Here is a 27,821-nt window from a genome sequence, read left to right as displayed (position 1 = left end):
AACAGCAACCCTTCTTGCTGCGGCCACTGTATGGATGATCACTCGACAGACAGTTTGAGAAGCATGTATCGCAAACAAAAAAGCAGGGACCACCTCCGCTGTAGTTATTACTACTGGAAAGTAAGCTAAGTTCTATACGAGCAGCCTCAAACAATCTTGTGTCTTTGGGGTCTTTCCTGGCCGCAACACGCGCTGCGATTTTCACACTTGATCCTTCAGCCCTGGTACATCTTGCGCATGCGCTTAATGAAACTGATGTTATCACTTAGATTTAAATATTGTTTCTTTCGGTTTATTATGCATCTGTACCCATACGGATGTGTCTGGTTTGTACAATCGCTACTCATTCCCGGTTGTGTCGACTTTGTGTCTCTTGTGTGCACTCTTAGCTGTCTCAAAAAAGGGCCACTGCCCGAACTTCTTCAAGCCCTTTGCCCTCTTAACCAACTCACAGTTCCTGCAGGATCTCGGAGAAGGTGACAGCCTCCGGCTGCCTGCAGGCCTTCAGCAGCTGCTCGAACACGTCCTGCGAATGACGGGGTGCCCGAAGCGGCTCTACCGGCGATACGAAGCACGGGGCGACAGCAGCTGCCGCGGCGCACCAAGCGTTTTGTTGGTGCTGGTCGAATGAACAGGCACCGAGAACCTCTTCCGATGGGCACTTGTTCTCAGGCAAAGCCAAGTAGGCAGTGTCCTCCGAGAGACCGCTGTTGTTCACATGCGACAACTCTGCGAGAGTGTATCGGGAACACCCTGAGTTCACAAAACAGTTACACATTGTTGACAGCCAACGTTGGAGTAGATTTCAGTTACAGAGCTATTACTCGTTACTATTCACTTGGATAATAAAACAAAAACTGATGCGTAATGATACAAATTAATATTTTAAATTGTTAAATGGGCAAAGCAAAATAGACGAAAAACTTCCTTCAGTGGGCCAGCGCGCATGAAGTCACATTTTAATCCGACAGATGCTCAACTCTAGAGTCTCGAAACCAATGCATTTCGTATTATTTGAAGATGATTCAGTTAAGGACGAAATGCTTTTAGCACCCGTTATCGGCAAACTCAGGCGAACATCTTCAATAACCGCGGCGAACTTTACTGGCCGAACTCAATGATTATCGCCCACGGTTACTGAGCCTGAGAGCCTTGGTGTAATTATGGCCGCAGCGGCCGCATCTGTAGACAGGAGGAGAAATGGAAAATGTGTCTGCGTGATGTGCGATGTCAGTGCGCGTCAAGAAAACCCATGTGATTTAACTTATTCCGGAGCCCCTCGCTCAACGTCCGCGATAGGCTATGTGTCTTCTTATAATTGGGAAAATAATTGGACGTTTTATCTTGTTTAGGATAAATGTGATACAGGTGCGCCAGCACAAGTCGTTGAGGTTTGTTCAACTTCGAGCAAAGGTCGGAGAAATCAGTGAGTGAGAGGTTCAGCGCTAGCGCTCTGAAACTGCCGTTTGGGCATGACGCGATATCGTTAAAGGGGTTGTGAAAAGAAAATGAAGCCACCCGGTTGTAATTTACATTGATTCAATAAATATTGTACATGCCGATTCCGAAATATTTCAGCGCAATATTGAGTCTGCATTTAATAAAGCCCGTTGGAAATCGTTGCCTTTTTGCGCTCGTGAAACGACCAAGCGGCCCCGGCGGCTGACAGAAGTACTACCCAACTACGTCACATTAAGACGCTTAGAAACTGATATATCTTTCAGTTTCGTTTACCCCAAAATAATAGATTAGTATGAAAGTTAGAAAGCGAAAAAAAGTGTGACAATTATTTGCACACGGAATTTTACTCGGCAAAGAACAGCACGTGATCCTAGATCAGTCATTGACCTGGGATCAGTTTCGGTTTTGGTTACGCTTCTCCGTCCTCCGTGGGGTCTTTTGTTTACATGAACTCGATAGCGGGTGGTTCTGTCAGGGCATCGAGTTGAGCAAGGCCGGCCAAACTCGACGACTCTCCGTTTACATGCGCTCAATACGAGTGAGTCAACTCTCGTGGCGCGCCCTGCGAGGTGCGACTACACGAGTTGTCAACCGGCTCCCGCTTCTGTTCTCACCTGCAAAACAAATGTTTTCGGAAACCAAAGCGTGAATGATTGTGTATTTTGCGGAGGCGGTTGCTTGTCAACGCACCCTTCGGGTGGAGTGCAAGGGTCGAGTTCAGTCCGACACGACTCGCGGAGTTTTCACGATCCCAACAGCCGGTTTGTGACCAAACAACTCAATCCAACCCAGGCCTCCGGCTGCACGCTACAGTAGCTCGCTGCTCTTTGTGTCGTGGCAGTTCCATCCAGGCTGTGGTTTTCAGCGTGTTATCCGCGTTTCAGTGCACGCCATGCCAACTGTGTGCCTTGTGAGACAGTGCCGCACGACTTACCAGAATGGAAGCAATGTGAGATTTCACAAGTTGCCCGGAGACCCACAGCGAACAGCCCTGTGGCTTCGAGCCATTAACCGCGATATGGGCAGTCAGACCGGGTACGTGTGCTCCGAGCACTTTCTACCGGGCGACTACGAAACGAACCTGGATGTCCTTCGAAGCCTCGGTATGGATTTGAAGAATGCTCGCATCAAGCGAGACGCCGTACCGACGCAAAACCTCTCGCCCGGCGCACCGCCAAAAAAGCGGAGAAGGTCCGAGGTAAGTTCGCGAGACGAAAATGATGAACTTTATTACAGTTTATTGTCCTTTCTTTCGGTTGCTAACAGCTTTTCCTTTTTTAGGAACTACCCGAACCGCAGGATGTGGAAGCAATTTTGACAGCCGAAGAGGCGCAAACTTCGCCTCAAATGGTTGACAGCTGCACACAGACCCCAGGAAACACCTTCACTGTTGCCTGCCAGACTGACGGCCGTGATGTGCGAACACGATGTAAGATTTTCCTTGCAGCAGTGGCGCGTTCATGTTCTACCCACATTCCACAAGAATAAATTGGGTCGCAATAATTTTTTCGCGGTTTAGGAAGAGGGAAGAAGCACTGTTTGATGCATTCATTGTTCACTGGTACCACTGAATGCTTGACAAATTCTGGAGGAGGCATTCGTGTTGTCAGTTTTAATCTGGGGAAGTGCTGGAATAATGTATAAAATTTTTTGGGCCTCCGAAGGAAGCCATCACGTATTTCACATGCAGGTAGTGATAGCATAACTGATACCAAGTTTGCCAGTCGCATGCCTATTAGTTGATAATGAGGAATCCATAACTGTGTGATATTAACATTGTATAAACAAACAGCTCTTGGCATTGCTTGAGTTTCATTTTCTTCATTAACTTTCAGATACACAGGTGAACCTCCACATTTCCGTGAGAAAGGATATCCACGTGCAGACAGATGCCGGGCAGACCACCAGCGCACACTGTGAAGCTTGCACGAATACAAGCACAGCTCCAGCCTCCACAACGCAACCTGTTTCTTCTCCTCTACCACCTCCTCCCTCCCAAACAGTCCCCTCACTACCAATTGATGGTCGAGCACCGTCTCCCATCTCATTCGCTCCACGACAGTCATCCAGCCCCATAGAATCCGAAGCCTCAGACTGTGAAGAGGAGCATAACACTCTGCAGAGCTCGGAGTTTTTCCCATCACTTAACGAGACCTTCTTGGGGTAATAATTATGACTTAATACGTACCCTTTAGCATGTGCATTGAATGCCGTTTCATTATGATGGCGTGACTAAAAATCAAATCAGTCATTTAGTAGGTAGAAGAGCACATAAGGTTGTCCTCCCTTTTCTCGGGCAGGGGCAGGTATGAGTATCGTACTGTCTGCGCTCGCATAATATCGTTGTGGTGGTGCACATGTCCTCTCTCCAGCTGGCCAACGTCGCACCCTATGAATATTCATAAAGCAGCTCTTGATCCATTGAAATGCTTTTGCAATATTCTATGGCACAAGCAGCTGCTCATGCAGCATCAATGAGACAAAATATTTGCAAGCTTTGCAAACCTGTCATAACATTAATTACAAGCAAAAAAAATGCACAGAATGGAAAAATGCGCACTACAACACAGAAGGCGCAGTGTCGGTGTGGGCAACCATTACATTTACTGCTCTTTAATGCTGTTAAATTCTAGCTTTCAGTTATCTCGGCAGCATCACATGACTATTTAACCATTGCAACTCACTTTACTTTGTTTCAGACTTGACTCCAGCACTGAAGAAGTCCTTCCACAGGAAGATAAAAAATTTAAATATATTTGAAAGTTGCCTGAAAGAACTATTTCAAGTGTGCCGCAAGTGCTTTGCCGCTTGCAAAAGTGTAAGTCATGTGTCTGGGACTTGGCTTCAAATACAGACACTGTGTGCAAACCACCACTTCCTGACTTGGTCAAGCCAACCGATGATCAATGGCAAGGCGGCGGGCAACGTGCTGATGTCAGCAGCTATGTTGTTCGCTGGCACCAGTCCCACCTCAGTGCTCCGGATGTTCAACTATGTGAACGTGCAGGTGTTCACGTCACGAACATTCTACAATTTCCAACGAGGCTACCTGCTTCCTGCAATCGACAAGGTAGGAGAAAGGTTGTGCATTGTAAAATGAAGAATTACTGAACCAATATTTCACAATTAGTTACTTCAGTTCAAGCAGTAAGTCATCCAGTAAGTCATCATTTGGAGTCAAAGCACTGAGAAACTTGATCACTCTACCTTGCTTATAATATCGAACAACCTCTCATGAGCTGATCCCCCTCTCGGGTGAAGACCCTGGGTCTGCCCATGTGCCTGTCAACATCAAAAACCCCTCTCGTTTTAAGACACAAGGTTCTATCTGTATGTGCTGATGTAATATCTGGTCTGTGAGGCATGTGTTCTGGAGGGTCCACATACTATCGCAATCAAAAGTTTATTGAACACGAGTACATGGAAAAAAAAATTGTGGCTCTGTTGCGTAATCCAGTCGCCTGAAATGTGTCACGGTATGTGGGGGCAAATATGCTCTATACCCTGGCAGCAATACCACGCAGCTTCCTCACAAGACAGAGCTGGAATAAATTTTTTTTTCGAGAACACGTGTCCCATAATATTTTGATCGTGAATTTACATAAAGGGTCCATGAAATGATTTTCTGACAGAATGACCCCAAAGCAGCTTCAATTTCCAAAAGACTCAGCAACAGCTATTCATTTTCGATCCACTGCACTCACTTTTGAAGAAAACAAGGGTAGAAAATTCCAGACACCTTTTCTCCTCGACTCTCCAATGAATGGTGCGGCCCAAACCGTCATTACAGTGACAAGTCCTGAAGTCGACAGTGCACATCTAGAACATAGGTAGCACCAGACGAGCACAATAATCAAAATAAAAGAGCAACGCTGTTAGCAACATCTGCTGCAAAACAAGTGAAGCAATTAAAGTTCTTCACGCATGCGTACAGTACTGCCCAGAGATTTCTATATGTCCCATTTTATTCAACTATGTATAACACATTAACTGCTTTTGGTTGCGAATTGCAATGGTTCTTCACCCTCATATGTTAAATAAGGAAGAGTTCTGAAAAGAGGTTCTCAAAATCATTTCATGGTACCTGTCAAGAACAGAAGAAGCAGCGTAATAGTGTTCTGCATTTGATGTGATGTTTAAAAACTGCACCTTTGTCATACCAGATCTGGCAACAACAACAGGAGGAGTTGTTTCGCCAGTTGGAAGGCTGCACTGTGGACTTGGCTGGCGATGGACGCTGCGATTCGCCAGGATTTTGTGCAAAATTTTTAACTTACTCTTTGCACGTTGCCCAGCTAAATAAAATTCTTCACTTCGAGCAAGTGCAAGTCGGGGAGGTAGGTCACAGCTTTTTAATAAAATGGCTCTGTGATGTAACTTAGCTTTTTTTCCCGACAAAAGTGTGCAGATGTACAATCAAGCACCTCCATGGAGAAGTTCGCCTTTGTGAAGAGCCTCAACATGGTGAAGGAGCGGGTGCTGAAGGTGGCGTCAGTGACAACTGACCGGCACGGCCAAGTCACCAAGTATATGCGGACGCAGGAGCCCACCATCCGACACTACTATGATTGTTGGCATATCTCAAAAGGTAGAACCGAATGAACCTACGCTTCGCAGATAAGACTGTTTCCTGCATCATGTTTTGTAGAATGCGGCGAAATTTTAGACTAAATTTCATTGTTCCAAGCAGACTTTACTACAAGAAAAGCGGGGCGCACAGCAAAATTGTAGTGAATATAGTGAAGCAGTGGGAGAGGTTCATGAATTTGAAGAGGCAAGAAGATGGGGGAAGTTTATCTGTTTGCTGTCCTTTTTGGCTGTGGTTTATGTCAATGACTATGAGGGAAAGGCCAGCCATGCATGCACAGGTTGCGGATGGGCACTGTGGTGTGAAACCGGATTCCTTGAGTTCTGCAGGCTAGAGGAGGGAAGGTGGGTGTTTCGGGGTGGAAGCTCAAGAGCCAGGTTAACATGTAATGACTGAAGGATTAATCTTCATTAATTATTACACCTCCATTCCAGGCATCAAGAAGAAGCTGGCTGCCCATGCAAAACGAGCTGGATGCAGTGTGCTAAAAATATGGATTCAGCCAGGCAGTAATCACCTATATTGGTGTGCAGCCCTCAGCGATGGCAGTGCAGAGCTACTGACAGACATGTGGAAAAGCATGGAGCGGCACGCTGCAAAAATACACACGGGACATCCAGGCCTTTAGACGCATTGTGCACACGATGAACTTGGAGAAAGGGAATGGCTAGTTCCTGGTGAGTAATGTAACTATTTGAATGCAAGATATGCTCTCTGCAAGGAACTGAATTTGTTTCCTAAATGTTCATTTGCTTTCCACATTAGAATCATGTTCTTGTGATGAAGTATGGCATGCGACATGCTTCGTGAAACAGCGAAGTTGCGGGCATCCAGCTAATTTTGAACCTTTCCCAAAGAATTATTTGTTGTTTTCATTGGAAGTTATGCCCGCCTAAAAAGATGGAGAAGGCTTTTTTCGGACAAGGCTTTCCTGAGAAATTGATTTGTCAATGCAGGGACAACTGCACACAACAAGTTTGTAGAGGTTGTGAGCTCACCTCGTATCCTGAAAGACATTAGGCAACTGGCTCCCTGTACACACACCTTCAGCTTGGAGGCTTTCCACAGTGTACTGATAGGCTTTGCACCAAAGTCTGTATGCTTCTCACCTGAGGGCATGCGTGCAAGGTAAGTAGTGAATGATATTATGCGAAAATTTACACCTGATGACCTGCTCGAATTATTTGTCGGGTTTTTCAGAACACAACTGGCAATACTCCATTTCAATGAGAATGCCAGCAAAGGACAGGCCACCACAGCTGAAGGACTGTCCAGATGGAAAATAAAGCACCCAAAAGCAAGGAAGGGTACAGCCGTTGCTTGTCCCGTGAAAGCGGAGCCTACATATGGTAAGCAGTTTACTTAGCATTACAAAAACAATTTTTTGTAAACTCTTTAAGGTCCAAGACCTCAAAGGGATACAAAACAAAATGTGGGCTAAGAAAACAAAAACAGAAGTAACTGAAGTGTAACTTCTAATATCGGCAACAAATTCTTTTCTTTAATATTTGAATCTATATGCTCCAAACCATTGTGAAGCCATATTATCAAGCACAGCGTGCCTAAGGATATCCATCATATATGGGCATGACTGCTCTAAGCCACCTGGTGGTGTCAGTGCAACACAATATCGTGGGTTGATGCAGCCTGGGACCAGACAACCCCCAATGACAGCAAACTTGAAAATGGCCATTGGCCACGCTACTATATAGAGTACATTACAGGCCTCGCTTTATGTATATACATTAAAATTTTACTACAATCTTTCACACGTGTACCAGCATCTAACTTTCAACTTTGTATTTAGAATATAGGCTTGGCCAGCATTTTGGTGACATATTCATCCAACCAATCAAAGTACAACCTTTGTCCGTAACGTTTTGAGACTGATTTATTTTCTTCTCTAGAAATGATTCCTGAAAGGAAATGTTGGTGTGTATGTGCCATCTTTCCAAGCTAACCTGAGCAATTTACATGTAGGAAAATACGTTGTCACTGGTCGTCTGTGCATTCTACTGTGACGAAATGTGGAGATGGACGTCCACCTCGAACAGCGTGCAAACATTAAATTCTGAGTGAAGCTTGGCACGACAGCCACACAGACATATGAGCTCCTTCGTGACGTTTACAGCAACTAGACATTTTCGCGGGCGCAAGTTTTCGAGTGGCACAAGAGGTTCATTTCGGGGAGAACATCGGTGGAAGACAACACAAGGCAGGGACGCCCTTCAACCTCACGGACTGAAAACAACGTGGCTCGGATCAGGGAAATCGTACCGCAAGACTGCACCATTACAGTCTGCATGCTATCAGATGCTTTCGACATTAGTAAGACAACATGCCACCAAATTTTGCACGAAAACTTGGGGAAATGAAAGCCGAATGCAAGACTTAAGCCGCACTCCCTCACACAGGACCAGAAGGACAAGTGGGCATCAGTGAGCACTGATTTGGTCTCCGAGGCAGAGAAGGGTGCTGCATTAGTCGACAGCATCATCGCTGAAAACGAAACATGGCGTTTTCAATACGATCCTCAAAGAGGCAGAGCGCCGAATGGCGATCCACAAGCTCTCCGGCGTCGAGAAAGGTGCAGCGACAGAAGAACAAAACAAAGACGATGCTGATAGCTTTTTTTGATCCAGAGGTGTCATACACCATCAGTTCGTTCCACAAGGGCAGACGGTGAATTGGGAGTTTTATATCCGCATGCTCCAACACAGGCCTGATGCACTGTGACGCCGTCGCCCTGACTTATGGACATCTAGACAATGGAGCCTTCTCCACGATGACGGAAGGCTGCACACTGCTCTCAGCGTGATAAAATTTCTTGCTAAGCACAGCATTACTGTACTTCCCCATCTGCCATACTCGCCTGGCCTCTCTCCATGCGATTTTTACCTGTTTCCTCCTGTGAAGAGAGCCCTAAAAGGTAACTGAATTAGGAGCGTGGAGGCCATTCAAGACGCCACGACAAAGGAGCTGACAGCCCTGCCAAAAGAGGCATTTTCCAACTGTTTCCAAGACCTCAAGAAGCGTTGGGAGCTGTGTATAGACTTCAAGGGAGACTGTTCTGAAGGGGTGTTGCACAAACGCTTTCAATGTTACACGCATTTTTTTTAATGGACTCATTCTCGGAACATTACGGACAAAGGTTGTATTCAATTTCAGCCACCAAGTTCTATTGTAGGCATTTCCAAGAAAACCTAAAATATGGGTGTGTATGGGCATAAACAAAGCAGTATCTCCTATACCCTCTTTAGTACGCTTCAGCACGCTCTTTTTGTATAACTGGTTAGTGTCAGGAATGTTGGCATTAATAATGCTGATGTTATTATATGCACGCTTGCTGTTTTCCAGATTATGTTGGCCTGCTTCTGAAGGAGACAGTCCATTGCTGTGAACAGTGGCCGTCTTTCAAGGCAGCTTTTGCGGAAAACCTTTCGACTGCCCCACCCCCCATGAGTCACTCTTTCCCGAGGCCCTCTAAGAATGAACTCGTGGCAGCAAGAAGGTCTAGGTTTGCCAGTAGCATGGGGAGCCCCACTGTCTAGTACAGGTGCGTATTCCCTAAAATTAAGAAATCAGTGTTGAAGGATAGGCCCATTACTTTCAAAACTAGTTGTAGTCTGGTCGCATGTTAATACGCATGAATTTATGCAGGGCGTGTTGCTGGGCTAGTTGTTTTTTGATCAGACATCGTAGATTCACAACGCTTGCATACGAGGACACAGAGCGGACATGCAAAACTGTGCAGCTGTTTGTGTGTCCTCTCTTTGCCCCGGCTATAAGTGCTGTGATTCCATGATGTCTGCCATGAAGCATGGCAGAGGTTGAAGTGTAGGTCGTCACACACTCAGACAAAAAAAAAGAAATACTCTCCATCTCTCAAAAGCATAGGTTGGGATAGAGTGCGAAAATGCAATCAATCTGTCCCTACCTACGCCTTGTACACAACATCAGCACATTAAAAATAATAACATGATAACAAAGTGAATGCAGATGAAACTTTATAAAAATATTATTCAGAAATGGATGGATACAAGTATAGGATTTTTAAAAGCAAACCTTTCACAAAAATAATGAACACCTAGGGGGTGCTACTTCTTTCAAATGCTCCCATCTGCAGCGAAACTTTTCTCACTTTGAAGTCTCTTGTCCCAAAGGTGCATTCCCCTCTTCCATACTTTTTGAATTGCATAATACAGTGATGTGCGGTTAATATGGACACTTTTGTTCCCAGAAAAAATTATTTATAATATGAGTGGTCAAAAATAACGAATGAAGGTCAAAACTCAGCTACTCAGCCAGAGTACCCTTGTTCGAACCTGACCGTGGCGGCTGCATTTCGATGGAGGTGAAACACAAAAGGCGTCAGTGTGCTGTGTGATGTCAGTGCACGTTTAAGATCCCCAGGTGGCCAAATTATTCTGGCGCCCGCCACTAAGGCACCTTTTTCTGTCTTTCTTCTGTCAGTTTCTCCTCTAACCGTTCCCTTACCGCATGGTTGGACACCTAGACATGAGACACTGCGCCATTTCCTTTCCCCAACAACCAATTTTCGACTGCATATTATACCCAATGAGCAAGGTCCCAGAGGACCAAAGCAATGTCTGCAAAACTGAGACAAAATGTATCTTTTTTTGCTTTTGGTTTCCAAATAAGCTGTCCATAGTCTACGCAGAGAGTTTCTATATCACCAAGGCAGAATGGAATGGGAGGGGATCAGTCCTTGAAAATTGTCCTTATAGCAAGGTGTCCATGTTAACAAGACATGACTGCAAGTTCACAAGCATTGCTGAACAAACTTCTAGAGCCCTTGTGCATACTGGAAACCAGTGTAACCTTCCGATGGAAATCTCTCCCTTATTTGGCATACAGCACAAGCAGGGAGGACCTTCCGGTGATGTCTGCCCAGGCATCCCCAAAGCCAGTGTGCAAGCTGGCTGTAGCTGATGTAGCGGTACCTCCTGTTGACAAGAGAAAAACAAGAGTCACTATTTTTTTCAGCATAGCAAAATGAAAGTTCAGTTTCAGGCTTTTACAATGCTGAAAGCTAATCATGTTATCAGTGTCTGTACAGTTAGTTCCAACGTCATTGTTTGCAAGTTAAATCATGTGATTGTCACTGTGTGTTCTTCCTGGCAGCATTGTGAACACTGAATTCTATTGCAACATTTTGAAGTTACTGACAGAGAATGGTAGACAACAAAAATGCAACAGTGGCATGACCCCAATTTCGTGGCAGCATTGAAACTTTTCATTCATGGTGCCACGGTTCTCCACAGGCAGCACAGGCAAATGTTGCTGAACTACTATATTGGCGCGTGCTCATGGGAGCGCGCCGACGATGAAGACGAAGTGTGCGTGTGCCGGTGGACAAAGACGAAGTGTGTGTGTGGTTCAGACAGCCATCTTGTGAGTTCCCTGCTGTGCGCTGGACTTCGCTGAGACTGTGATCTGTGCCGGTCCTGTCTTCGTTACAATATTCATACGAAGTTGCGAGAGCAGGAAAGCATTTATTTACAAGGCCAAAGCGGGGATTGGGCACGTCACTGAACAGTCAGTGGTGAGCACCATAGCTCATTTTTGCGCCCACCGAGTCTGTCGTCATTTTCTCACTGCACTATAGCGCGGCTTAGCATTTCGCCCCAGGTCAGTTGAAGCTTGTCCTCAAGCAATTTAGACAGCATTGTGATGGCAGCATTTGAGGGAGGCTATGTGAGTCCATTCGGCCATTCGGCCAGTCCATTCGGCCTTAGACACGCACCAAGGCTTCTGTCTGATGGGCAGAGCGGTACCAGTGTTAATCTATAGTGTTGCATGCCATAAATTGGCAGCGGAGAGGAAGTGGCTGGCTGAGCAAAATCAAACACTGACACATACTGGCTAAGAACAGCCTGTAATGCAAGCAGTTTGGACGACAAAAGCGACTTGTTAATCATGCGATCGATATTGACGGTGAAGTCTGTGGCTCGACTGGAATGCTCACACTTAGATATGGATCTGATAGTATGAATGTCATAAGCATCAAATCAAGCGAGTTTAAGCCCCAACAGGATCAGAACAGGTTCTGATGAGGCATTCACTGTCCACACTTGTGCGCAACCGTCATCTACGATAAGAACGACCTGTGGCACGAGAACATTCTGTTTCGCAGTGTTGTTCACATCTGGCTCAAAAAGCAAGGCTCAAAGCACTTTTTGTGCGGTGTTCAATGCAAAGCTATTTGTGTAATTAAATAATTCTGTTTGATTTTGTGATACCACCTCTTCTGTCACGCTGGTCGGCCCTACCACTTTACAACTTTAGAGCTGGTGGGTGGAGCTGCGGAACAGCTGGGAGTTTCAAAGAGGTATGCCTTGCACCGTCAGCACATGCAAGATGCCAGTGTCGACACGTTTAAGACAGGTTTACTGTGTGACTGCTGCAGATGCGGATTTTATACACCATGCTGTGGCACAAGCATCCACACATTAGTAGAAGTGATGATGGATGCAATGAAGTCTATCAGCAAATTCTTTTTAATTGAAACGATTTGTATGGCACACTATAGAATGTTACCACCTAATGCACGTTGCCAAAAAAAGATGGCAATGAGGACAGCGCTGGAATGGTGATTGTTCTGGCAGTGAGTGGGGCTAGGTTACTTTGCTATGAAATTCCATTTTGTACAGTCTCCTGCGAAATAAAGGATTGATTGTTTTGTACTGATTTTACTGCAGTTCTCACAATCCTATCCATTGCAATCAACTTCTCTAGTGCTGCACCTGTTAAAGATGTAAACTCAGCCAATAAAACAGAAATGTGTCTGGCCAGCATCCTTACAACAATGTGCATGATCTTCAACTGCATTATCCAAGTTCACACATGCCAGAAGACACATCTCATCTGCTTGCTCGTTTACTCGAGAATATTTTACCGCCTGAGTAGCAAAACATCGTGATCGTCCACGCATATGAAAAAGACCACCGATGTTGTGTTCGCACTCGCGTGCCGCGATGTGTATACACACCGTGGCACCTAGAGCAAACACATCGGCGCATTTACGCATTTTCCTAGGGAGCGATGTCATCCCAGAAGTTATCGCTAGGTTGAAGTCTTTGATGAGCACTGGCTCCCCGTTTGATTACAGCGCTTCGCATGTGAGAAAAGAGCAAAAAAAGGCGGTCGCTTGTTCATGCTGCGTCTCCCTTTGAGCATTGTTCTTACCCTGTGTGCTCGACGCGTAGCCCATGGTCCAAAAGCATTTGCAGTGCCACCGTAAGCACCACCTCGTCGAGGCACAGGGTGTAAAAGTGGGAGTGCTCCGTGATGCACCCCGACGGCTGCTTCACAGTCGCTGCAGGGATCTCGCGGCAGCAGGTGCTCTCAAGTGCAGTGGGCATCGACACGCACCGCCCGCAGAAACACCTATTCGAATGCTTCAGTTAGCGATTGCACTCTCTCGAAAACTGCTCAACGTAAGCAACAAGATTCGGACATACCAGTGTGTGTATTCCCGACACGACCGGGTTCGGGAGGCTCACGGTCGGGGCTTCCGCAAGTAGCGGTTGTGCCGCGGGCTACGACCGCTAGTTGCTGGCCGCACGCTCAGTCTTCGCAGCCATTGTCACTGCCACCGCTGTCGTCCTCTGACGACGGCTGATCTGGCACCCGCAAAGGTGTGTCGCCGTACGGCTCAAACCCCAACAGCCGACTCCTTTCCAGCAAGCGACGCTGCAGCTCGGGAAGATCGGCAATTTTTAAATAACCTTCTGCGCGTGATGCAGCGTGACGTCATTTTGACGCCACTTTTGAGTACATATAATGCTCAGACCTCGGTCAAATATGGGCCAGCAGGCCTCGCTAAGCCGCCATGTTGTGTCGGCGACAGAAGCCTCGGATTGGCTACTTATGATGACGTTTCCTGTAGAGTTGAGGAGGACGCGTGCCGGGAAATCGAAATTAACTTTTTTTCGCTATTCGATCAACCCGGACGATGAAACGAATCACTGTACGCTATAGAATGAAGGGTCAGAATTCCAAATATACACGTCGTCCAAAATTTTCGGAAAACACTTCACGACCCCTTTAATGGGTTAATACTCATATATGCGCAATTGGTCGTTCTCTAATTTACATTCATAGATCGCTGGGAGTCCTCGTACTCCTCCTGGCGCAGTGGTATAGCGGTTAAGCAATGCGCTAGTGCCCCGGGATGGCAGGTGCTGCCACCGGTAGGGTTGTGCGGCCCGGGTTGGCCTTCCCGAGCAATCTCCAATAACTGCCACCTGCCACAGTGGGGAGTTTGCTCACAATCTTAAGGTCAGGTTGTGATGGCTGCACAACGTCACGTGATCTAGGGTGCCCCCTAGGTTGCTTATGCGGGGATTTTCTCCTCACACGAGGGTACCGACGAGGGTACCGAGGGCGACGCCAGATTTTCTGCAGAGCGGGAACCTTAACGTTATAGCGTTAAAACTGTCTCAAACTGTCACAACTGCGATCGCTCTTAAACTCATCCCGATCGCATTGTCTCAGCTGGCAAATCCTGGCACACTACTCCCCCCGCCCTCCCCCGTAACCCTAAAGCCCATAAGGATGCCTCGTTAAACTGACTGAAAATGGTAGAATCTCAACAGGGAACATTCGAAATCATATGTGACCTATTTATGGCTAACAACGTGCACGATTAACACTAGTCTCCAGTGAAGAAACTTTTGTTAATACGCATAACCAAAGGCCACACCAAAAAGGTGTCGTTCTTCAGCACCAAGAAAGTCCCTCACAAAGATGACGACGTAAAAAGTCGCATTTTATTTAACTACCTCTTTGGCATCAAATAGCATTATCCGCTTATAGAACATTTCATTCAGGATGTACAAAGTTTTCATGTATTACAAGGTATGTTGTTGAACTGTTTCAGTGAGCTAAGGAAGTTGGACTGAGGGGATCAGGGAAGCAACAACACCAGGCATAGAGTGCGGCAGAACATGAAGATTCGTTTGATTTCCTTTGTGTTTAATTACCTGCACACTTCTAAATTATTTGCCTAAGTACAACAGCGTAACGTTTTCCTGATGCTAGAAGATCATCTAGCTAAAATTAAATCAGCTAACGAACAAAAGTTGTTTACCCCAGTCTGCTAACCCGGAGCGTCTTCTCTCGTCGCGCTGGTGGTGATGGGAAGGCTGCCACTCCAGGCGCTGAGGCCGCGATTCATCCAAGTCAGCCCAGTTGCCCTCTACGACTTCGGTCTCATCCGTGCCGTCCTCACTGGCATCGCTTCTTCGGCAGTATATATCGTCCAGGAGGGGGGTCTCAAAGGCCTCAGTGCTCGCACGATTCGCATCGTCGGCTCTGTTGACGTCATCTCTGGTGCAGCCGCCGTAGGAAGACGTCTGAGGACGCGGTGCCAGCTCCTCCGTACGCAAGGTGCCGCCGTGGTATTCGGCGGCGCTGAAGTCTTCGAGCACCCCTCCGCAAATGGTCGGGTTATAGCCCAGGAGGTCTGGCCAAACGGCGTCCCGAAGCCATCGTTTCAATCTTCCACCCACGTTCAACGGTTGATCTGTGTCGCTGCTGACGCTCACTGAGAGTTGCAGACGCCATATGTTAGGGAGGTATATGGAAAAGTAAGGAAATGGGTAGATGTTCGGTCAAAAAGACCTCAGGCTAATGGCTTCATTTTCACCGGTTTCGTGGTACCCATATGCAGTCCAGTAGGATCTAAATACCTATTAGTTAAAAAAAAACCATCGTCCTCATCAAAATTTTCTGGACCTTAATATGATGCTCGCATGGAAGCTGTTTGGCCTGAAGACTTTTGAGCCAGTTTGCACTGCATTGAACAAGAGCAACTTGGAAAGGAAGAATGGCCGACTAATGAGACGAAGTAGGGAAACAGGGAATGTAACATTGTGCAAACGACTGAAATCATTAAGCGGTTACTTCTTCCAAGGGAAGAACCAAGCAGCGGACCGCATTCCAATAAAATCGGTTGTTAGTTTATTGTTTCTCGATCTACTTCTTCTCCCAGACCTCTTGGTAGCTTAATTCTTTAAACAGGAGATGCGGCTTTCAAATAGCGAAAAATGGCCAAAAATTTGGATTTGTGAACATCAAAGTATTTGATCGTGTTACTCGTTTTAATATGCAGTAACAAAGTTTCATTGCCTGATTCTACCTTCAAGTAGTTCACAAAAGTGTTTTATTAGGAGGTCCTACATATCGTAAACCGTTCATATAGTCGCCATTTTTTGAACCCTCTGTGTCTTTCCGTCTTTTCGCGGTTGCGACTAAGCGGCGCGAGCTTTGCTACGGCAGAAACCTTGATTTATTGTTCTCAAGTCTAGCGCCTTAGCGGGACACCAAGCCAATCCAAAAAGAGAAAGTTTCAAGGTCTTGCCATGGGGCCGCCCCGCGTCGGCGTTGGTCACCTCAGTGATTGCCCTTAGCAAGTGGCAGTTCGCGCGGTATCTGCTTTTGCGCTCGCATAGCAACTCTCTCTCGTCTAGCGTTATATGGTTTTGGGCTCCGTAGGATTCTTCTTTAGGACGCCTTCATTATTACGAAAGGTTATGTTTTGATGGGTTGCTAGCTAGAACCACGTTCTGCACATAACTTCATTTGCCCACTTATAACCTAGGCTGTGAACTGAACATTGCTGCCTACAACGTATCATCAGGTGCTGCTAACCAGTTAGTTCTAAACTACTGAGCACACAGCTGATATGGTGCATAGATTTCTTTTGTTCCGGCTTCGTTGCGCAGGAGCCTTTTCATAATATCCAAGACGTACAAGGAAAGAGCTGTTCCTCGCTGGCTGTCAGAAAACCCGTCAAGGGACTTCTTTGTCGGAGCACCGGTACTGATGCCGAATCGTCAGTGCCTGCAGCGAAAATAACAGATACGAAAGAGTGACGAAAGCAAAGAAAGTATTCAGCGCAAACTCTTAATCTTTTAAGGCACCATTCGTCATTTGTTGTTTATGCAGATGCTTTTTTCTTCCGCCCAAACTGAGTGTGTCCTGAAGCCAACTAATAAGCTTTTCAAGAAAAATACCCGCTGCTATTTATACATAGACATACAAAAAATTTCGTAGATATGCTAGAACGGTTGCAGATGAGTACCAGAAACGTCAGGGAATCCCATATTTGCTATTCTATACATGTTGAGATGATGCAAGAAACGTAGTGATAAAATGACGTTTACGGAAGGTAAAAATTGCCTACAAAAGTATGGTGGAAGCTGTGTTATCAAGCTCACTCGTTTCAGAAATGTTATCTACGACATTCGCTCTGGGGCACAATAAGGGCCGCAGGTTGCGACATAAAAAAAACTGAAAACTGGCTCAAGCACATGCATCTGTGCTGCCTGTAGCCCAGGCTAAGAAGAAGCTATAAATTCACAGTTTACACAGGTGTTTACATACACATCGAAGCGTTCAACCTGATCCAACTCCTTCGAGTCGCCGGCTATTCAACATAAGTAGCCATGAAGTTCAATGTTCAGCTTTTCACACACCCAATTTTACTGAGATCAGAAAAATGTTTACGACACCTAAGACAGAGAGGTTAGTTTGATGCAAAATACCCTAGCCTGCAGCACTTTCCCCGGAACGGAAGTTAAAGGAGAGAGCCATAAAGTGTTATAATGGGTAGCAATTTATAGATACGATTGGTGCGCGCCTGCGACACGACGTGGCTCCTGGTAGTCCGCTTCGCGCTGTGAAGCCAAGCACCACGCCCTGCAAGAACCCAGTACAACTCGGTTGACTTAGAAGCGGCCGTAGAGTGTGTCAGAGGTTTTAAAGATTCTAGGTCTCCAGGCGCATCATATGTCACAATTTAACGACCACTCATTGAGCAAGTGCTGCCTGTACAATCCTAGTACGTGCGCTTCCTCAATGACCCAGAATCATCATATTTGTAAAAGCCTCTTCATTCAGATAAAAAAGACCCCTGTGTTTCGCATTTGATGCTATTGTCTAAGGAAGAAAAGTGCGAACTCCATACATCTGTGGTCCAGGGCTATCTCCTGTGTATGTGTCTGTCAGCCTATAGCAATGTCTTAGCATTCCAGTACCCTACGCCACACCATTCCTTTTGAAAATAAAAGTCATTGCTGTGTCGTTCAAGATAGCATGCGACGCAGACAACCGCTGAGCTCGAGGTGCAGATTAACAGTGCGTTTATTGGGCGCTTGCGCTCTTATATCAGCCACCCGGCTGGCCGGCTTGCACAGCATGGTTGCCAGTCTTGAAGGCCCTGGTTGCCAGATCCGATACATCTTTCTCCCTCTAAAAACAGAAAAAAACTAGCACAATACAACAGCAGATCGATTCAAGCAATTTGATGAAAGTCCTTTTGATACACGGGGCGGGTGGGCTTTTTCCTTAACCGGGTGCTCCGGCGAAGCCCAGCGTCGTCCGGCTCGGAATTCATGGTTTCCAGAGGACTATGTTGCCCTGGCTCAGGATGCTCTTGAGGCGTGTGGGCAGCCGTGGCTTGATCGTCACACGTGGGGCTCGAGTTGCCCAGGGACGCCTGTGGTGCCGCAAGCCTGGAAGAGAAGCACAGTCGCTAGCACTATCTTCCGTACAGTCAGGAATGGTTTCCAGTGAGGGGTCGAACTCTTCGTTTGTTCGCAGCAGATGTTGACGGTTGCGACGAAGCTGATTCACGTCTTTTTTACGGGCCATGTATGAGCGAGGGGCGACGGCGTTTTCTGCGAGGGCCTTTGTGGTCCACCCTCCCTTGTCGAGCAGCCTAACGGTGTCATGCTCGCCGAGTGCTTCTAGTGGACGTCTCTGAGGGTGGGCTTGGGTGTGCTTTTTGACCTCTGGTGCCCTACGGTCTGCGAAGTCAGGCAGCATCGCTCTTAACCTCCTGCCCATGAGTAGCTCGCACGGGGCTTGTCCGGCCTCGAGTGGTGCTGTCCTGTAATTAAGAAGGCGATCCAAAAGTATTCATTCACATATAGCGCCTTCTTGAGGAAACATTTCACCAAGTTCATCCCTTTCTCTGCCAAACCGTTTGAGCGTGGAAAACCGGGACTAGAAACAACATGGGCAAATTCAAACTGTTCTGCGAAAGCATGAAATGCCTGCGATGAAAGTTGTGGTCCGCCGTCCGTGCATACTTCAAGCGGGATGCCGTGACGTGCAAATATCATGGCCAGCTCCTCTATTACACAGTGGCTAGTAGTGTGAGAAAGCGGCTCTACTTCAGGGTAATTGGAATAGGCATCGTAGACTGCAAGGTAGTTCCGTAATGCTCGAACAAGTCCGCGCCTACCCTAGCCGACGGTAATGCGGGACAATGCCTTTGCATTAGGGGTTCACTTGGTTGCTTGTAAGCGAAACGGTGGCAGGTTTGGCACCTGGAAACTTTCTCAGTTATTTCTGCTGCCATACCAGGCCAATACATCAATACTCTGGCCATTGCTTTGCATTTTCCGACGCCCAAGTGGCCCCCGTGTAGGCGCTGCAACATTTCTTTTCTAGGGACTTCGGAATGACAACTCTATATCCACGCAACAGTACGCCTTCCACACTTGATAGCTGAGCTTCGAAGGGAGCTAGCTGACCTATAACGCTATGTCCATCTTGTAGGGCTTCAGTGACTCGCCTTAGCTCGTCGTCTTCACTCGTTTCTTTTGCCATCCGCTTGGCTGTTGTGTCGCTGACGAGAGTGGAGAGGCCGGCCGTTGCATGGGTGGCCACATTTTCTAGTTCGCTTTCAGGTGGCTCATCGCTGTCGCATCGGATTCTTGAGAGAGCATCGGCCAGAGCAAGGTCTCTCCCTAGGACGTACAGCAGAGAAATGTTGAACGGCATGAGGCACATAAAGAAACGCTGCAGGCGAGGAGGCATGTCTGACAGGTTCTTCTGGGCAATGGCTATCAGTGGTCGATGGTCCGTTTCCACTATTACGTCGACATTAAGACATTAGGTGTTATCTTTAAGCAGAATATGTCATGGGATGTCCACGTGGACAGCATGCTAATTAAGCTAGCACAAGTAATTGGGCTAGTATACCGCAATCGCAATTTACTACCACCAGAAATCTTACTGTTACTTTATAATACCTTATTCTCCTCCCGACTCAATTATTGTCACTTAGTTTTGTCTACGACAACTTACGGAAATTTGCAGAAGCTTCACAAGTTGCAGAAAAGGTTTGTAAGAGTAATAGAAAATCTGCCGTTTTATTCACATACGTATCATCTATTTCCCAAATACAACATAATTCCTGTTACCAACCTGTTTGATTATATCCTTTGCAAGGCAATTAAGAATGAAAACGCTAGCAACAGTTCATTTCTACATCGTCTAGCCAGGTTACAACCAAACACTACTACACGCCAGACACGTCACACGGAGCTCTGGAAAGTAAGGACGTTTCGCACAACATACGGCCTATAAACAATACAGAATAAACTACCCCGGTTACTAAATGATTTAAATCATAAACATATCCAACTTGAAAAGGTGACGTTCAAAACACTCCGCCGGTATTTCAACATGTACTAGGACACTTCGCTTGCCATTCCTGTTTACTCTGTCACGTTGTTGTTTACCCTGACTGTACCGCTTGTCTGTATTCACTTTGTTCTGAATTTTATTTGAAGCAAAATGTGCTTAATTTATCTGTTACTTTCGCTAAACTCATTGCCATCGCACATGAATGTTTCATTGCTTTTGTAAGTGCTTTCTAACTTCATTCTACCACATTTTCTGTATAATTTTATGTAGTTCTTGTGAGTGATTGTAATTGCAGATGTTTTCGTGTCTTGTTCTATTTTGTTTTTGGATGAGACATGCCGTTTCATTGCGCCTATGATGCTGTCAAGTGTATAGGGGGGGCCTCCGGCTTTGTCAAGCTGTCGCTTGTGACAGCTTTTACTACGGGTCTCCCGCGCCATGTATTCATTAGGCGCAAATAAAGACATTATTATTATTATTATTATTATTATTATTATTATTATTATTATTATTATTATTATTATTATTATTATTATTATTATTATTATTATTATTATTATTAATATTATTATTATTATTAAAATCGCGAAACCGTTCACATGCGAAGTTGCCTTGAAGTACAAATCCATCCTCTGCCTGAATTGCTTCCACTTTTCCGCCGGCGCTTCGGAGAGCAGTTGGCGATAAGGGGGCGGTAGTACTTCCATTGCGCTGGCTCAGTTGAAGCGGGGAATGGGCGTGATAAGAACTTCTGACGCCATGTGTCGTTTAAGATAGCATGCGACGCAGACGACCGCTGAGCTCGAGGTGCAGAGTAACAGTGCGTTTATTGGGCGCTTGCGCTCTTATATCAGCCACCCGGCTGACCGGCTTCCACAGCATGGTTACCAGTCTTGAGGACCCTGGTTACCAGATCCGATACAGTTACCACCACCACTGCCCGATTTGCTGGTGTTTGTGTTGAAACCGAAGGCATGCCCATAAATCACGGGAAGCGAAGTACTAAACCATACCTTGTAATTTGAGAACGGTACATGTCTGGCACTTGCCTACCTCTACAGCAATCACGATAAGCCTGCCAATGTGTGTGCAAATGCTCTTGCGCCTGCAAATCAGGCGCGATTTTAATAGGGGAGCAGCTAACCAGAATCACTAGCGCCTGCGAGAGCCTTCTCTTTCGTGCCATATGTCGTATGTGCAGCCGCTGACAAAGCAATGAATTGAAGGGGATTGCTTCCAGCTCATGCAGAGAGGCTATTGTAGCATCACCGAAATTCGTAGGCGTTGTAGAGAACTTTTCTGATTTTTAGTAAATCTAGAATACTGTTAATGAATAGCGAGCCTCTAAATTAGACCCACAGGCCCACCCTTAGGCTCTATGCATCTGACAAAGGTTGAACCTGGGCATTGTCGTTTCTTTCGCTTTCCCAACTTTCTCATTGTACAGCACAACGAAAAACAAGTTGTATTGCTCTGTTCTGCAGGAAATGGTGCTACGTGGTAGCACGCACTGCCACGTGGTATGAAATGGGCATGCTGTGCTCGTCAGTAAACTCTATAGCGCGTTGCATACATGATGAAACACGGTATTACAGCGACCCAGTAAATGTGAAATGGCATTTAGAGGAGCTGACATGTCAGTGCTTTGACCAAAGCGATGACACAACGTACCTGTGCTCTCTGCTGGCCCAAAATTCGCGAGCGCCGGGAATTGCACGCTCGGGATCGGCACCGAATGGCGTCGCCGACCAAGTCTGTAACTTCGCAGTGTAGGACCGCCTGGACATGAGAGCGGCAGTGAACAGCATGCGTCTTTGTTGAAGTTGTTCTGTTTATTCACTGCAATAGCGATAAAAAAAATGTATAACACTGAGCTCGACCATTAGGTAGGAAAACACCGTTCCCCGAAGCAGAAAAAAAAATTCAAACCACTGGCAGAAATGTGCCGCGAACATAATAATTAAGACTTTGAAGACGGCAAAGTAAATTTCCTTATCGCCAGTGATAACAGAGGCTATTAAACTTTATTAAATAAATCAATGAAACAGCGCACTCTCTGATTTTTTAACCTATAAGGTGTAATCACTTATCCGATTTGTGCCTGAGTGGCCCACATTACCACAGAGCAAAGGACAGTAATACTTGCACGTTTCAACAAACATCCAAAAACAAATGCCCTCTTTGCATTATTTCATTATTAAATTAAGAGTGCATAAGCGTCTAAACACATACAAGTTAGGGTGTTTGCTACGCGCCTTTTGAAGCATAAGAGAATCGTACACCAAAACTGCAAGATTTTGCTCCTGCTCTCAAAGAAGCTTAGCAGACGCCGCATTGGCTCAGTGGTTATGGCGCTCGAATGCTGACCCGAAAGAGGAGGGTTCGATTCCAGCAGCGGCGGTTGAATTTCGATGGAGGTGAAATTCTAGAGGCCCGTGTACTGTGCGACGTCAGTGCACGTTAAAGATCCCCAGGTGGTCGAAATTTCCAGAGCCCTTCACTACGGCGTTCCTCATAGCCTGAGTCGTTTTGGGACGTTCAACCCCCATAAACCAAGTAAAAAAAAAACAGCTTTCAAGAGTGCGTTTTCATGTATGCTGGCTTGCCATGCTCTATATCGTGTCTGAAAAATTGTGCAAGAAAGTACGAACTACTAATAAAGTAACTTCCGAATAACAGCCTGAGGGGAGAGCTGGTGCGTGACGAAATGAACGGCGGCGCAAACAAGGACACTAACTAGAAAGAGGCACCACATGCGCACACTACCAACTGTTTATTGCGCGAAAAGGTGGCATATTTAAACATTCAGCTTATGCATGTGATATCGCATTATCGCTCCGAACCCAGCACGTGGGAAAAAAGCACTGACATCAGGAAAACGAACAACCCCTGCAGATTCTGGGCAGGAGTCCCGATCAGGTGGCAACTGAAATTATTGAGGCTTTTATGATTAAAAAGAAGGGAAGCATTTGTGTTAGCGACTCTTCGATATCCCTCCGTACAAATCAAGTTTCATTTCTGGATAGTTTTTTGTGACATCATGTTCAGTGCGACTCTTCAGCCCTCCTTTTCTAGCGGCCATCTGTGGAGTTTTTTTTTAGAATCTTTGTTACTGTCTACACCTCAATACGGATTTGATCAAGGCAGATCCACTGAAACAGCTTTTATAACACAAAAAGAAATAATTCTCGAAGCATTTGAAAATAAAGAGATATGCATAGGAATTTTTGTTGACTTTTCATAGGCTTTTGACCACCTTATTCACCACAAACTACTAAAGAAACTTGACCTCTATGGCATACGTGGCACACCACTCCTCCTCATCGAATCATATCTTCAACATCGTTTTCATTGTGTGCACATAGTAAATGAACTCTCTTCTCTTCAGAAAATTTTTACCGGCGTCCCACAGGGAAGTATATTGGGACCTTTACTTTTTATTCTTTACATTAATGACATTGTTAATATAAGTAATAAGCCTCAATATGTAATTTACGCAGATGACACTAGCATGTTCTTTAAAGGTAATAGTCTCGAATTTCTAGTCCCAACCATTAACTGCGCGTTGGATGCCCTCAAACACTGGAGCGAAGCAAACTCCCTGGTACTAAACGCGAAAAAGACAAAAGCAGTTGTTTTCCAAGCGAGAAATAGGGCGATCATGGCAGAGCATCAGTTTCCCATTGGGAATTCTATTATAGATATTGTAGATACGGCCAAAACACTTGGAGTATTTTTCAGTAAGAGCATGGTCTGGGACGCTCACGTTAGTATAGTTCTATGTCGCCTCACGAAATGTGTAGGAATGCAAGCAAAATTTCGGTATTTTCTTCCGACGTCAATAAAAATACTAATTTACAACACGCTGTTCCTCCTTCATTTAAATTACTGTTTCTTAGTATGGGGCAATACAACGCAGGCCAACATAAATAAAATATTCATGCTCCAAAAGAAAGCAGTCCGGCACATAGCAAACGTCGATTACCGTGCGCACACAGAATTTTTCACGCGCTTTCAGATTACACCAGCTCATGACCTATATGAATATCATTTAGCACTGAGATATAAAAAGTGTATACGCTACCACCAGTATACGTTCCTAGAACTATCCTGCCTGAAAGCCACTATTCCAACATATGCATTTCGAAATCAGTCATTCTGGTGCGTTCCCTTCTGTCGTACAGAATACGGACGTTCTATGTTACGCTTTGCAGTTCCACATGTATTAAATAAGCTGCTGAGTAGAGGAATATCTGTGGAAAAAAGTAGCCCACGTGACATTCTTGTCGATTTAGAGCGGTGACTTTCAGTCCCTTTTGATAAATGTGCTGACATACGCATCATTTTTTTTTAAATATGTGTACTTGATTCTATCAATCAGTTTGTCATATTATAAAAAGCGTACAAAAGCTTTAGTGTTCATGTTTTGGGCATACAAGTTCTTTTCTTTGTCTTTTAACAATATATGCTCGCAGCGCCTCTTAACTTTTTTTTTCTACCTCGTCATTGTTAACCAATCTCTGTTGCTTTCGTTGTATTTTGCCTTGTAGAAGGGGCCCGGACTCCTTCAAGTGAATTTTTATCACTTTTCTGTCAGGGCCTGCCTACATCTTCCTGATGTAAATAAAGACGAACTTGAACTTGAACTTATTGAGTTTATCTTTATAGTGTTTGCAGTTTTTCGGTTTCTGACAGCTTTTGCTTCATTTGTTTACTCTGCTTTCGCTAAGATTGTTATTTGATATTGGTTTTTTAGTGTCTGACCACTTTTGCGTCTCATGTAGGACTCTGCTATAGCTACGATTGTGTGACGCTGTTTTTTCTAAAAGATGGCCCCCTCCTTTAAGTTTTTTAATTCCTTTTATCAGAATCTGTTACTTTTTTTTCTGCAGGGGTTAAGTTTTCTTGTTCGTTTTCCTGATGTTGATGTTTTTTTTCCACGTGCTGGGTTTGGAGCGATAACGCGATGTTACATGCTTGAGCTGAATGTTTAAACAAGCCACCTTTCCGCGCGATAAACAGTTGGTAGTGTGAGCATGTGGTGTCTCTTTCTTGTTAGTGTCCTTGTTTGCGCCGCCGGTCATTTCGTACTGATAAAGTGTTTACGCAATTTGTCCTGCATGTCAGTGCCAGCCATATGGCTTACACTGAACGGCACCAGCTAAGACGTCGCTCTTCTTTTATTCGTCGTAAATTAGAGCAACAAATCGGCAGTATTGACTAATGCCATAGCCATACCGTAGCCGGTAGAATCTTCTATCTAGAGCGCAGCCTCGCAAAGAAAAGGTCAACGAAATTAGTCCGCCCCTCTTCCGTGCTCTGCTGCTAATGATTGGGTGCTACTTAGCTGATTTCTTTTTGTTTCTGCACATGTGCAGCAGGCACGTAGAATGGTCAGTGGGGGAGCATGAGAAAGTGTAACTGGGCGTAGGGAGGTAGGGTAGGGAAGTAGACAATAGTTTATCCGGCAGCGAGCAACTGCACACAAGTTCACAACTTGTCATCTTGTCAAAAGCAGCGGTGTCGACTTGCTGAACCAGTTTTGGGCTATCGCTGACGGTTTATTCACGCTAAACTGGCTTGTCTGATATGAAAAGGCATAAGCGTACAGCAGCATAAGGACGTCATTGAAATCCTATCCCCAGAAATGCTATATCACAGTTCTATATCACACTTCACTAATAACGTGTGAAGCAAAATTTTTCTCTTAAAAGATGGCTGCCAACCATAGGGCCGCTACCCCATGCCAAAGAAGTTAGAACTCTCCTGCTAAACTCGTTGTGGGTGTCCCTGTTGTATTGAATTTTCGCGAATTGTGACCCCCCCTTCCAGCCGTACTTCACTTGTGGCACTATTTTTCTTCGTGCTGACTGCACGCCTTAGCTGTGCGAAATCCTAAAGTATAGCTTTACCCGGGCGCCGGTGTTTTGCTTCATCAGATTCCTGAAGTGTGTGCAGGGACGAGTTGCTTCTGCAGGATGTGCGGGAATCCGCTGACGTGGTTGATGACGACTGGCGTCTTTTGTACCACCACCAACTGCGATGTCGACCACACTTTTTTGAGACGCGATGTGGGAATTACGGACACTCTAAAGGTTTTATCTACATCTTGTAATTTACTAAAACCTTGCACCTTAAATGGTGAAGATTTAGTGGTATGCTAAACTTTCTGATGTCTTATGCCTTACATTTGATTTGTTTCTATATAAGGGAATTTTCAAATATAACTGGACGGCAATTAAGAATCCTTGCCATGCCTCTTATATAGGCAAGGAGAAGTCGAAAACCAAATTCCACTGAAGTGAATCACATGTGCAAGTAATCTTAGTTTTAAAGCGAAGCATTCTTGCGTTCATCTTCTTTCCATGGGACCCCCAAACTTCTTAATGTTGACCATTCAAGCTGGACATAGAGCACTCATGTATGGAGTGCTTGCAAAAATCTCTACTGGAAGACGTTCGTAATACAGAGCTCAAAAAACAGGGTAAAGGGTATCTATTAGAAATGATTAAGGTTTGAGGCTTTCTAGTTTCTTGCAATTTAAAGCGATCTGTAAGTAAGAAGAAAATAATTGAAAGCTCCAGCTGCTTGGGGGAATTTTGCCGCCACACCGTGTTTAGAGAAACCTCTCCAAAACGCTTGTAATGAGATTTTTATAAGAAAACTAATACACAACGCTATAGGTATATGCCTAAATTGCGAAACTCGGGGCAGCTGTTCAGCATCACCAGTTCAGCATCGCTTTTGCATCCAACGTTCTCGTTGCTATGTGGCCCACCATACACATTCCTGCATCCGGCCGGTTCTTCTTATTACTGTCGAGGATACTCGTATGGCCTACGGAATCCCAGCAACCAAGGCTGCCACACCGCGAGACCACCTTCAGTCCTGATGCGAGGCAGAAAACTGAAGCTGTGAACAACATTGGTACCTCAGCTTAAACAAAGTGATACCCTCTCTAGCGTATAACTTGCCACCAGCACCTTATACCCGCGCGGGGCTGTGCGTGCAGGGACTCGCTCCGTAACTAAGCCGCCGATTCCACACCTAGCGCCAGAAGCGCCATCTCTCGGGCCCGCCATAAATCTGTCTAGCACGGAGAGCACCCACCCGAGGCACCGCGACTGTGTAGCACTCAAATGTGTATCACCTGTAAACTTCTTGCAAGGATATACAGCAGCTCTAAAAATTAACGCATATTTCTTTCGACAGCACAAGCAAGATAGGCTTCTTTTTTTTTTACTGAAAGGAAGCGCCAAAAGCTTATGTTTGTTTTTCTTCCTTCAAATCTTACCTGTGATGACAT

The 27,821-nt window shown here is 45.5% G+C and overlaps 2 protein-coding genes across 2 annotated transcripts; both read right to left on the bottom strand.

Moving 5' to 3' along the window:
• Positions 1 to 448: 448 nt before the first annotated feature.
• LOC144128015 (uncharacterized) lies at positions 449 to 27,821 on the bottom strand. The gene is made up of 6 exons (XM_077661067.1): positions 27,810 to 27,821; positions 26,428 to 26,569; positions 22,187 to 22,294; positions 16,829 to 16,918; positions 15,165 to 15,620; positions 449 to 729 (listed from the first exon to the last, which is right to left on the bottom strand). Exons 1-6 carry the CDS (start codon positions 27,819 to 27,821, stop codon positions 449 to 451), a joined length of 1,089 nt encoding a protein of 362 aa, XP_077517193.1.
• LOC144116131 (uncharacterized) lies at positions 10,044 to 13,776 on the bottom strand. The gene is made up of 3 exons (XM_077650827.1): positions 13,534 to 13,776; positions 13,259 to 13,459; positions 10,044 to 11,016 (listed from the first exon to the last, which is right to left on the bottom strand). Exons 2-3 carry the CDS (start codon positions 13,432 to 13,434, stop codon positions 10,857 to 10,859), a joined length of 336 nt encoding a protein of 111 aa, XP_077506953.1. The 5' UTR covers positions 13,435 to 13,459; positions 13,534 to 13,776; the 3' UTR covers positions 10,044 to 10,856.

This window comes from Amblyomma americanum, chromosome 1 (assembly GCF_052857255.1).
Source record: "Amblyomma americanum isolate KBUSLIRL-KWMA chromosome 1, ASM5285725v1, whole genome shotgun sequence".
Lineage (NCBI taxonomy): Eukaryota > Metazoa > Arthropoda > Arachnida > Ixodida > Ixodidae > Amblyomma > Amblyomma americanum.
Note: the sequence above shows the minus strand (reverse complement) of the source record. Positions and strands in the feature narration are given on the sequence as shown.

Bases quoted from the DNA above. Each gene is read 5' to 3' on its own strand.
- LOC144128015 (XM_077661067.1), bottom strand. The intron at 22,295-26,427 runs GTAAAGCTATAC...TCTCATGTCCAG, and splicing joins AGCAAAACACCGGCGCCCGG to GCGGTCCTACACTGCGAAGT. The intron at 730-15,164 runs GTAAACAACTTT...ACACTCTCGCAG, and splicing joins CTCCGGGTTAGCAGACTGGG to AGTTGTCGCATGTGAACAAC.
- LOC144116131 (XM_077650827.1), bottom strand. From the start codon at position 13,434: ATGCCCACTGCACTTGAGAGCACCTGCTGCCGCGAGATCCCTGCAGCG. The intron at 11,017-13,258 runs GTAAGAACAATG...TCTTGTCAACAG, and splicing joins CTACGCGTCGAGCACACAGG to GAGGTACCGCTACATCAGCT.